The 12,555-nt window shown below is 37.5% G+C and overlaps 1 protein-coding gene across 4 annotated transcripts in view; it reads left to right on the forward strand.

Moving 5' to 3' along the window:
• LOC109411905 (voltage-gated potassium channel subunit beta-2) overlaps window positions 1–12,555 on the forward strand; it is a 167,785-nt gene that overhangs the window by 119,626 nt on the left and 35,604 nt on the right. The window contains exon 1 of one of the 4 annotated variants that reach the window (XM_029877221.2): window positions 6,905–7,536. The exons of 2 other annotated variants lie outside the window; for them this stretch is intronic. In XM_029877221.2, the coding sequence (XP_029733081.2) occupies window positions 7,436–7,536 (101 nt within the window). In that variant the 5' untranslated portion in view covers window positions 6,905–7,435. Of the gene's footprint in view, window positions 1–6,904; window positions 7,537–12,555 lie in introns of those variants that run through there. One more of the 4 variants, XM_029877220.2, reaches the window with a different exon arrangement.

Consider the following 12,555-nt stretch of genomic DNA (forward strand, 5'->3'; position numbering starts at 1 on the left):
AGCTAGTGTTAGCAACCAAAAAAGGCTTTTGTGGGGGCCCCTAAAATGTGGGGGCCCGGGGCCCGGGCACCCCCCCCCCCTCTTAGATCCGGCCCTGCTCCTATCATACTTTAATTAAAAGTTTGTACTCATAACATTCTCAGAAGAAAAAATAAATGCTTCCTTCTGACATTTCAGTGATTGAATTTACTTTTAACGAATTTTATATGTATATAGATCCGTAAAATCATGAAGCGTACCGAGTTCCTTCATTCTATGGATTCTACTGTAGTCCTACGCCTCCAAAACCGACATTCCTGTAATCAAAATCAATTTACTTTGTATCATGAACAATATTTTAGTAGTTATTTTCAAATAATGTACCGTCAGAGGGGGTGTCATTGGGCCAAATCTGCATAATCCATCCCTTGTAGGTCGTTACAACAATAGTTTAGCTCTATATAAATGTTGAATTCTGTAGACACGTTCATTTTTATACTATTCAGGATTGTTTGAAGTATAAATGCTTCACCTTTAATTTTGACAGAGATATAGCTTAATTGAAATTGGCCTAATTCAACCCCTTCTAGGGGGTGACATAAAATTCGAACAAAACAGATCAATGTGAAAAAGTATCGCTTGCAAATCAAAACTATTGAATGTATAGATACTTGCGCACAACCTATCAGTTTCTAGTTACTTAAAAATAACATCATAGACAAACAAACGGGAAAGTTTGATCAAATTTGTTGTAAACGATCAATGCTCCATTTTGAAACAACGACATTGTACAGTACTCTTAACCTGAGACGAGACTCGCGAAGACGGTCTTCTTTTTCTCCACTTTGTTATTTTTTTCTTCTTCCTATCTGTGTTGACATTATGTTTTGGGCTGGTAGTTCAAACACGTACGTGACCGCATCAGCTCACATGCAGTGTGACTGAATCCCATTCACGCACAAAACCATGTTGAGGTGAAATTTTGCATCGCCAACAATCGCCAAGCAAAGTAATCATTGGAATATTTTGTTTTCAATTTATTTTCGACAGTACAGGAGAAGAAAATGCTGCTCGAAGTGAATTTTGGCTTCAAAATTTATCTCGGATAGCAATACTTTCCTCGTTTTAGGTAACGTAATCAAACGGGCTACAACTGACAGCTCAGTTGGGCTGCACTTGACGTTGCTTTTTTTCCTCTTCGCGAGTCTCGTCTCAGCTCTTATTAACTATAAAATTCATACCAAGTTTTCTTAATGGAAAATTAACTAAATGTGACTTTTTTCTACACCTGATGCACAGAGAACAGACGTTTAAGCTCGAAGAAAAATACGTCGAAATCGTGTGTAAAGGATTTAAATGTACCTCAACGCTACCAACGGAGACTGCCCCACATATAAAGTCGATTTGACCACACGATGGCAGTGTTCATCGTTAAAACACACTAGCCCACAAAGCGATACGAGCGCCAAACAGCAAAAAACGGCGAGCACTGGAAACAAAACTGACAACACGACAATGAAAGTGATGGGATGCTAGCGCCACGCAACGGGAGCATAACCTCATACTTTAAAATGACCGTTACAAAGTTTTACACAAGGCAGAAAGTAAAGATAGACGTCTGTTCTCTGTGCCTGATGGTCAACGTAAGTTATATTTACCATAGACCATCCACTTTTTGATAATCACTTTAATAAATGTCAGTATTTTGAGCGAAACATGTTTCTTGATTTTTGGCCCAAAGTTTCCCCCCAGGCCCAATGTCACCCCGACTGGCGGTAATGAAAATGTAATAAAATGGAGACGAATGCCGCATAGCGCTTGTCTCTAAAAAAATGATTGCAGGATTTTTTGTATTGAGATATAGGACAAAAAAAGGACTCATAAAACAGAGTGCGCCACACCCTACATTTTATCGAAAAACATTAAAATTTCATCTCGAATAAAAGTGTTTTGTTAATATGAATCGTTCATCCACCACTTTGTAGTAAAAGCATAACACAATTAAGAAATGCAGGATAAACCTAGTTATTTATGTAACGAGTTGCAAAATGATTATTTTTACAGCACGAATACGACGAATGCTGTGAAAAATCGAGTTTTGCAACGAGTTGCACACAACATTAAAAAAAAGTTCACTAAAATATGATTGTTTCCATCAATATCATCGTGCTTCGTGGTTGGTTGAATGGGAACGGCCACGTGCTCCATCGTGCTAGACACAAAATGTGGATCAAACAAGCCGTGCAGTTTTTCAAGCTCTATCCGTGGAAACTGAGATCAGATTAAGGTTCTCAATAAAACAATTGCATTATGATTCATAATGCAACCGAAATGAGTTGCATTATGAACCATAATTTCGAAACCCGCAAAGTGATTCGATAATAACGAACCCTGTTATATCATACTGATCGTCTATTGAAGTTTAACATGTCGAGGAATAATAATAGCAACAAAATCTCCCTGTATGGGCACACAACCCGAGTAGAGGCAGAAAACAGATCTAGGGCAAAAAATTACAAATTTTACCATCATCTCACTTTAACATTCTTATGTTATTTATGAATAACACTAAATAAACACGTTAAGAACATTATGCAACTCCAGTTGTATAATAATAAAAAAAAATGTTTAAACATATGTTTTCAACTCTTGCAAAACTCGGTTTTTTCAGCATTCTTCGCAAACCTCGTTGCATAAATAACTACTATTGTTGATAAATTATTCATCATTTCTTTATTTTTCCCTAAATAATTTAAAACAAAAATATTGATTTTCTGTTATTTATTTCTGCCCAGAATGAGCAGGGTATAACTTTTTCATCAAGGGTCGAAACACTTTGCGACCTTCGACAATTTTTTTTCAATCGTGTTTTTAAATAAGTGCCGTTACGGTGATCACAATATTTTAAAAATTAGTTGACCGATTCGAAAACTTTTTTTTTTATCTGTATCGACGAGATTTTTAGCCGTAGGCTAGTTCATCTCGGGACCCACGCTTTACTTCCCTTCCGAAGGAGAAACTCACGTTTTGTGAGTTTGTCGGTAGTGTTATCAAACCCCAGATCCTCGGAGTGAAAATCACGTGTTCTAACCATCACACCAGGTCCGCTGCACGATTTAGGACTTTTTTATTTGATTTTTTTTATATAATTTATTTTATTTGATTGTTCGTATATGAAATCTCGAGTATAACGTACCTTATTTTGCCAAAAGTTTGAAATGTTAAAAGTTCTACTTCGAAAAATGATCGGTTTTAGCTAAAAAAAAAATCGTGTAAAAATTTGATATTCGTATCTCAAGGCCTCGAAGCGCTGCTGAAGGAGTGTTGGAACGGATCCATGGTACGAACCCAGTTCACACACGATCACATATGATGTTGAATTGAATAGGATGCCAAAGTGGAGGCGATATACGTACACTTTACATGCGGGTCAATGGAAGCAGGTACACATATGGCCTCCACATTAGCATCCTATTAAACATTATTTACGACTTTGTGTTAGCTGGGAAAGCTTATATGGTAATGATAATCATCTACCAGAGCTGGAAAGTTCAGCGCCCACTAGCTGACGAACGAAAACGGCCTTTGACTCATCGATGTCGATGTTTTTCTTAAAAATTATACGAATACTAAAATTTTCCACGAAAAAAAATAAAAGTGAACATATTTTTACATTTATCATAACACCTCAAAATGTTTTCGATTTAAAAAGTCGGTATGTCAAATAGGCTTCCAGGAGAAATATTGTGGATTTAGCACTAAATTGGCGTCGGAAGTAACTTCATTGATTTCCGCTGGCTTTCCTATGCGTTAAACATAACGTCGGAAGTAAGTAGTGCGCTGTATCATCAGATTTACTGTACAGCGCACTACTTCCGACTTTATGTTTAATGCATAGGAAAGGCTGTGGAAGTCAATGAAGTAACTTCCGACACCAATTTGGTGCTAAATCCACAATATAATAGTATAAGGATACTCAAAAATAAAAATTAGAAAAATCATAAACCAAAAGTCACAAAATCGAGAATTAATAATTCTGGAGCTCGATTTGAATAGGTCGTATGTGCCTTTGTCGATGTAAAATTCGATCAGTTTATTTTAGTCATTGTAGTCAATACGGCAGATATTTCGCAAACTTTTAATGATGGAACAGAAAGCCTGTTTTGTGAGGATTCTGCTGTATGTATAAACTTTGCTCAATTTCAACGGTTTTCGCTATAATAAGCGAATCCAACTGATCGAATTTTTAATCGACGAAAGCACACACGACCTATTCAAATCGAGCTCCAGAATTCATCTTCCAAAACATGTTTAAATCGATTTTAGATGCCAAAAAATGATATTTAGATCAAAATAAAAAAAAATTAATATTGGTGGGTGAAGGCTGATAGTATGATAGTAATATATGTTATCATTATGTTATTATACTAAATATTCAATAATTACTCGCCAATTACAAGTTTTACAATGATAGCATGTTTTGTTATTTATGTGTCATCTTGAGTTATTCATAAAAAAATTGCAAATTTGGATATGATGACAAAATATGTTATTCTTTAATTGTTGGTTTGTTATTCACCTCTACCCGTGAAAATCTGCCGTTCTTTATAAAAAGTATTCAGGGATATTACAAAATAACCAGCGCAAGCATATTGCCGTTTTTTTTTCGAAGAGCCAGAGAAAATTGTAAATGAGTTTTATAGGGGATTTGGGACAAAATGGGGACTATTAGGTGATTAGGTAATTTTCAGTATTGAGTAAAGTATTGTCTTAACGGTTGAAAAACACACGCGACAACCGATTTTTTCCCAAATCCATACGTGAAACTTTAAGTCGGACGTAATGCGCTGGACAGCGGAGCGCACAATGCACAGTGGGAAAAAATATGTATAAAACGCGAATAAATTCTATATCTCTGCTCGGAGTGGATGGATGCGAATGAATTTTTGACACGAACTGCCAAAATCGCTACAGTTTCAGATAATGAGGGTGTCATTCGCCGCACGATGCTGGAAATCAGTGTGTTCAGCTCGTTTTACCCCACTCTCTCTCTCACACACACCATTTTGAGAACATCCTCATCTATTCCCGACTGGCTTACAAAATAAATTACTTATTTAACTCGTATTTGTGTAATAACTTTCATAGTATAGGCAATTTGACATAGGGTTGGTCCTGCTCTTGAGGATTGTGTTCTACTCCGGGCGGAGATGAATGTGAAATTTCAAAGAAATAGGGGATATCAGGGTTATTTGAAGATATTTCAATTTTTAAGGCCTTGCGGTGAGCCAAATCAGCTCTATTCAATACTACGGAAGTTTTTACACAAACACGAAAAAAAATAAATAATTTATTTGCACTCCAGGATTTTTCGAAAAAGGTGAAAAAGAGAGAAAGTGGGGTAAAACGGGCCTGATACACCGATTTCCAGCATCGTGCGGCGAATGACACCCTGCTTATCTGAAACTGTAGAGATTTTGGCAGTTCGTGTCAAAAGTTCATTCGAATCCATCCACTCCGAGCAGAGATATAGAATTTATTCGCGTTTTATACATATTTTTTCCCACTGTGCAATGCCTGACGTACCTACATCCGACGCACGGTTTAGAAAATCTATTTCCGCGTGTCCGATTTTCCACTGTTTGAAAATATGTTTGAAAATGCATGAATTACTTCAATAATATTAATTTTCATCTGCCTTTATAGCGCTTAAATGTCGAGGATTGATTTACAGCACAAATAATTCTCGCGACTGTGCAAAAAGAAATCATTGGCCAAACATGCATCAAATAATTTTGAACAGCTGCCAACGCTGCCAATGCTCTGTTGTTATGGATTTCGGCGAACAGTAAACATAACCAAAATGCAAGAAAACCTTCTAATTTATCCAATACTACGGCAGCATAGAATGATGACGTAAGGTGTGGGAGAGAATTTTCCATCGCGAGAAAAAAGTCCTGACAAGTTTATGCTCTTGGCGTGTGTTCTACTTCCGAGTTGAGAGCGTACACGAGAGAAAAAGAGCTCAAGGGAGAATGGAAATTTTATAGGTTGCTCAGAGATTGCAGTCATTTTCCCGAGATTCTGTATAGGAGACGAAGAACTTGGAAAAAAGATTTTTATTTATTGTACCGCACCGCAGCAGTTTCAGCTGAATCGTGGTACAAAGTGTTATGTAAAAGGAAACTGAGCCTAGTCAATATTTCTTTGCCTTAAATTTCGGTTTGGTGTTAAAAGCTAAGAATAAATTGTGCTGTAACTGTGTGATCAGCCTTCGAGTTTTCTATGAAGTGTTTATCTGCAATAATCTTCAAAATTAAGGCTTTATTCGAACGCAATGATGGATTATGAAAATTATTTAAGACAAGTTTATAGCAAGGGGTCCCATCAGGGTCAGTCAGTGTCGATGTTTTAATGTTAATCGGTAGAACATGTTTTGTGTATGAATTTGTGTCAATTCACGGATTTATGGTTGTAATTTCATCTTCAATCTGTGTATAAAACAAAAAGTCCTCTTCTATTATATTACAAAATTGATGTACCTCATATGTGTGCGTTCGTCTTCCCTTGTAGAGCAAACATAATACCATGAAATACCAACTAGTGATTAAAAATACATTGTGCATGTGAAATACTGCATTTTTAAAATTTTCCCACATAGCCTTCCATTCTTTTGCTCTTATCTATTTTATAACCTTTCCGATCTTACAAAATAGAAGACAGATATCATTGAAACTAATTTACTGGTTCAACTATCCTATCTCCTCTGAACATAGATTAGTATACCCACATTTCTGTTCTTGATGTTTTTTTTTTAATTCGTGATATATAGAGCAGAACTTTTCTAGCATATCGATTCAACGTTTTATTAACAGAACTATAATAATTTTTACACATTACGCAAACAAAATCATACATGAATAAGTTTAACGTCATAACTACTTCAACGAAAGAATATATCGAACCAAATTCATGGAAAATGATTGAAATAAAGGAGCGCATGTTCCTTTGTGTAGATACTGTCGAACAGAGCAAATGGAACATGTGTATATATGATGTTTTCTCTTTTGAATCGAAATCATCCTGGTGTTTCTTCTCACCGTGCACCGCATAGTGTATACATTATGTCAAACAAAAAACCTGAGCTGCGGTAAGAACAAAATAGTGAAGCGTCATGATACGACATTGTTGTGCAGTAATACTTCGAAGTCTTGTAGAAAATGTTTGATATCTAAATGCGATGTATTTTTAATCAATGTGAGATAGCTTTTAAAACGCTTCACAATGTGAACAAAGTTTATTTGTTGGAACTGAAACCGATTCAATGTGGATACATTTCTGTTGACATCAGACTTTAGAAAACCAAATGAACCAAATCTTCAAGAACGCTCGAGGAGAAATTGAAGCAGGCGAAACATCAGTTTTATCGTTGGGAGTTTCAGATTTATCCTAAAAAATGTCGGTTGTATTATGTAATGTTGCTTCTGCAACTGGAAATGACAATAATAATAATAACGACAATATTAGTGAGGAATCCAATCCGGTTACCATATACAGGTACTTATGTTAATAAATATGCTCAAAAGTTCCATTCGCCATTTCTATTTAAGCTTTCAGTTGAATACGACGATTCATTATTTAAAATCAAAATATTACACATTGATAGCTTTCAACACCACGTTTCCAATTGCACTTATATTGCATTCATTTCATGATTAGATATTTCAGCAATTGTTTGAATACGTCTTACGCAATGCAAATATAATTTCCCTACGCAGCATGTCCGCCAACTAGAATACTTTGAGTGAAACATCTGTAACTTTTGACTTGATGTTTACTGTTTGCCATCGAGTATATCCCCTTTGCTTTTATCATAGACACACTAGCAGCTTTCGAATGCTAATTGGCACCGCTAGCTTAACCAAAGTTGGTAAACTATATGGTGAAGGCCGTGATCAAAGATCCCCCATTTCAAGGAAGGCTGTATTAGAAGATTCTCTCAGGTCATATGTGTAAATGGCTTGGTAAGAGCATTACCGGTTTGATTCCCGATCCGGTTGATAATCCTTTTGTAATGAATATTTTTATTCCTCTGAGAATACCTCCTGGTTAGTGAATTCTGCAGCCCAGAAAAACTCAGAAAATTTGTGGTTCATATCCAAGCAAAAAACTGCTTAGTTGTGTTGAGTCATGTTGAAATTGCGAATGAAATAATCAAAGTTTGCCTTGGCGATCGCGACGTTCAATCAGGATACATAGTATTGTGCATTTTCCACCCCACTGGACCCCTTTCGCAGTTAGTATAAGTGCGGGATCGTGAATAAAACTGCGATTTAGCATCGAATCGTTTCGGTGTCTTCTGCGCACTTATTCAACACCTTGTAATGCATATTATGGCGCCAGCACCAAACCGAATAGCGACGTTTTGACTAGCGACACTTTTCGACTAGCGACACTTTTTTTCAGTACCGGGTATAGTGCGCTGTGTGCGTTGAATGATACACTATCATATACGTCACTTCCGACGTATGTTGTAAACAATCCGAAAGTAGCAAAAACAATTTTCTTAAAATAAGTTTTTTGGTTTCCAACCGAAATCATAATAAGTGCGCAGAAGACACCGACACGATTCGATGCAAAATCGCAGTTTTATTCACAATCCCACACTTATAATAACTGCGAAGGGGGTCCAGTGACTTTTACTGTGCGCGGTGTTTTCAAGTTTTCTGTGGGAGTGAGCAGGACAAGGCAAATTCGTACAGAGGCTCATAATAGTGGTTTCACAGTGCGGTGTCATGAACACTAATGCAAATCTACTGATTGAAAATATTTCCATTGATTTTGCTGGGAACAGCTGATCTTTGTTTACTATTTTCAACCAGTAACTCAAGTGGTGTTCGTGTAATGCAGCGTGTACGTACACGCAACACTACTAAAAGCAGAAACCACTATAGGTCACTGCATGAAGTTCTCTCATTCTCTTTCACTCTTAAATAAATTTTGAAAACAACAAGGCCAAGAAACGTCAAAACCCCATACAAAATCAAAACAGTGCAGTGCCCTATAGAAGTTGATAAGGCACTCTCCAGAGTGAAGTTAACAGCGTTTCATTAGATTTTTTTTATGTTGAACTAGCTGTCCCGGCAAACGTCGTTCTGACTGCCTACACTGAAAAATATTTAAACCCAAAGAATAAGTTCTAAAAACTCAAATTTGGCTAAACAGCTTATAGTTTTTACTCAGCATTGGGTTGTTTTCTCCCTCACCCCACACCAATGTTGTCAAAAACGAAGAGAGAAGCACCGACACATCCGTGCGGCTCCGTGGAAGAAGCCAAATTTGGGTTATCTTGACTAAACCCAAATTTGCGTCAAATAAGGCCTCCGCTGGGTGAAAATAACTTACCACTGGGTGAAAATTTTTGCAGCGATCAAATGAGATTTACCTAGTGACCACTATCGCTGTTTGACGCAAATTTGAATAATTCCACGGAGGTGCGGGATTGCGTAAAAAGAACTTATTGCGCATTGCGCAGTTAAAAGTGCGACAAGGAAGTGCGGAATCTCAAATAAAAGTGCGATTTGGTGTCAAATCGTTTTGGTGTCTTCACCGCACTTATCCATTAGCTCATGATGAATAAGTGCGGTGAAGACACCGGAACGATTTGATGCAATATCGCACTTTTATTTTAGATTCCGCACTCTGTCGCAGTCCAGTTAGCAATGCAATCTATATATATATAAATGAGTTTGAATTGTCTTTGAGGCAACAAAACTCAGGAACGGGTGAACCGATCAACATCACTCTTGCACGCTTTGGTTCGTATTTCTGTTGGCTGTGTTTATATGTAGAAAAAGTTACGAAAATCAACCAAGAAAGTAAGAAAATTGATAAAGTACTATTTTTTTCATGAGCTGGGAAGGAAATCAACACGCTCGAAATGAAACCAATCTAGAGTGCGGTGCTATTTTTCTCAACTGTTGTCAAACCTCCACAAGACGGCAAGACAAAGTTTGCCGGGACAGCTAGTAAACTATAAATTTGGGTTGATTTGTAGTTCCGTGTACTGTGTTTTTTGACATGCAGCTCTGCAGAAAAATGCTCCGGAAAATGGAATTTCAAACTTTCTCGTTTTCGATGCGTTCCCGGTCGATTTTCACAATCATTTTTTCGTACGAAAACGTCGGAGCCCTGCACGAATGATCACTGAAAGAATGGCGTAGATCCGTTGGCCCGTTCCCGAGCCTATTCGTGACATATAAACACCATTCCATTCTTATTTATATAGATAGATAGATATCCAAATGCTGGTAAAAATGCTGAATATCCAAAATTGGTTGCCAAAACTACAAATGCTCTATGGATTAGCAGAAAAATGTTTGGTAAGAAATGGGAATTGAAGCCGAAAATGATCTTCTGGATTTATTCTGCAGTTGTGAGACCCAGAGATACCTATGTGCCGCTAGTCTGGTGGCCAAAAACTAATGAAAGGCTAGCTCAAAAGAAGCTGGAAAAACTTCAAAGATTAGCTACTCTTTTAATGAATTAACTACATCGGCTGTTTTCCTACTCTCCGCATCGACCAATGTGGCGCTAGCTTCTATGCGCGAAAAATCGCTAAAAGTAAATCGCAAAAATATTGTATGGCGAATAGCATCTAAAGGCAAATTTATCGAAGTGGAATACATTATTCGAAAAAATATTTGGTAGTGGTTGTGCACAATTGTGACTACTATTAAGCCTACCAAATATTTTTTTAGTAAAAGCTTTCTATTTCAAGTAATTCAAGTTTAGATGCTTTTCACCATACAAAATAAAATGGATTTACTCCTGCTGATCAACTGTGGGTGTGCGCCAAGCGGGTAGTCCATTAGAAGCTGCAAAGGGTGCTTCGAAGGTCAAAAGAACTACAAACCTCTTTGAAGGTGACCTGAAAGGGGATCTAAGTATTCTAAAAACAATAAGTATCGACTCTTTCATCACAGACAATTGGCTTCTTTAGTGGTGTTGAGATAATTCCATATTCTGAATCTGCATGCCAAACTGAACCGAAATCCAAATTTTCATCAATTTTGGAGCCCGGGAACCTATTCAAAAATCAATTTGAAATTTGTATGGCAGCGATTTGTCGAATCACCCCTCGTCGCATTTTGTACTGAGCGGAGCTGTCAAGCAGTTGCCCAGCTGTCAAAAGGTGATTTAAAAAAATCTCTTTGAAATTAATTTTAGATACCAAAATAAAGTTCTAAAAATCTGAAAAAAAAATCATAGCGGCTCAGAAAAAGGTGCTTTTTCGTTTAAAAATAAAAAATCATTGATTTTTTCTTAATTTAAAAACCCAATTGTGATTGGATGAGCAGAAAGTACAATTTTAAACACTATTTTATAAGTGACTAGCTGTACCGGCAAACTTTGTATTGCCATTTGTGGTTGTGGTGGTTTGACAACTGTTGGGTGCATTGTAGCACGGCACTCTAGATTGGTTTAATTTCGATCCTATTGATATCCTTCCCAGCTCATAAAAAAATCAGTACTTTATTAGGGAACGTTCAAAAATTACGTCCAACATTTGTGGTTGGGGGGGGGGTCTAGAAAAGTGTGACAGTACGTGCATAGATTTAATACTAAGATTAAATGTCAGGAACAAATTCAATTCGATTTGTGACGCCAGATTTTCCCCCATGTTTCCCCCAGGAAAATCGCCCAATACTGGTTTTCTTAACGCGACGCTTCTAATGTCAGTTTGCTCCACCCATCTTCATCAAAGCAAACTGAGTCCGCCAATTTAGTGAAAAAATGTACCACCTTGTCTACCTTGGAATATGTATTTATTTAATTACGTTCATTTCCAAGAAAAATTATTCAATTTATAGAATATTTTTGATCTCCTCGTCCTAAAGCTACAGAAATTTGAAAAATGTAAAAAAATACCCCAAGGTCGGATCCCCGACCCAGGCACCGTGGCAGAATGTCTTCCTTTCGGGAACTACTCCACCGGACTGCAGGAAGGAATAAACCACGTAGGGCTTATATTCGTGCACTCTTGACCTCGAATGGAGACCTCGTCGAGACCCGGAGCGACGAGGTATATCCTTCCGACCAGAATTGCCATCCAGGACCATTACAAGCCATCCATCCAAGCCCGCGTGTGAATCGTTCCGCTATCCGCTCAGTGATCTGGAATGGAGGCGTAGCGTTGGGCCACTCATCTGCGACCGGAACCGACCGCGACCCCATTCCAAGCTATAAATTGGACACCAGCTGCAATCTGAAGTCTTTACTCTAGCGGCAAGATATGTCTTACTGAACTTCAGCTCTTCCTTCAGATGTCCGCAATATGTAAACTAACATTTTTAACAACGAATTAAAAAAAAAACTAGTAAAGTGTACTCCTTTTAATCTTGAACTATTGTTGGCAAGGTTCTCTTTCTATTTTGTCCACATTGATTATGTTCAAGATTATGTTATCCTTCGGGGGTTTCTTGAGCAGGTAGCAGCCAGCTCTGTGGAACCCATACGATAAACTAGCTCGGGACATGTATACATGTATAGATTTCCACTGCCCAGACGTGTGGC

This window comes from Aedes albopictus, chromosome 3 (assembly GCF_035046485.1).
Source record: "Aedes albopictus strain Foshan chromosome 3, AalbF5, whole genome shotgun sequence".
In the NCBI taxonomy this organism is placed as follows: domain Eukaryota; kingdom Metazoa; phylum Arthropoda; class Insecta; order Diptera; family Culicidae; genus Aedes; species Aedes albopictus.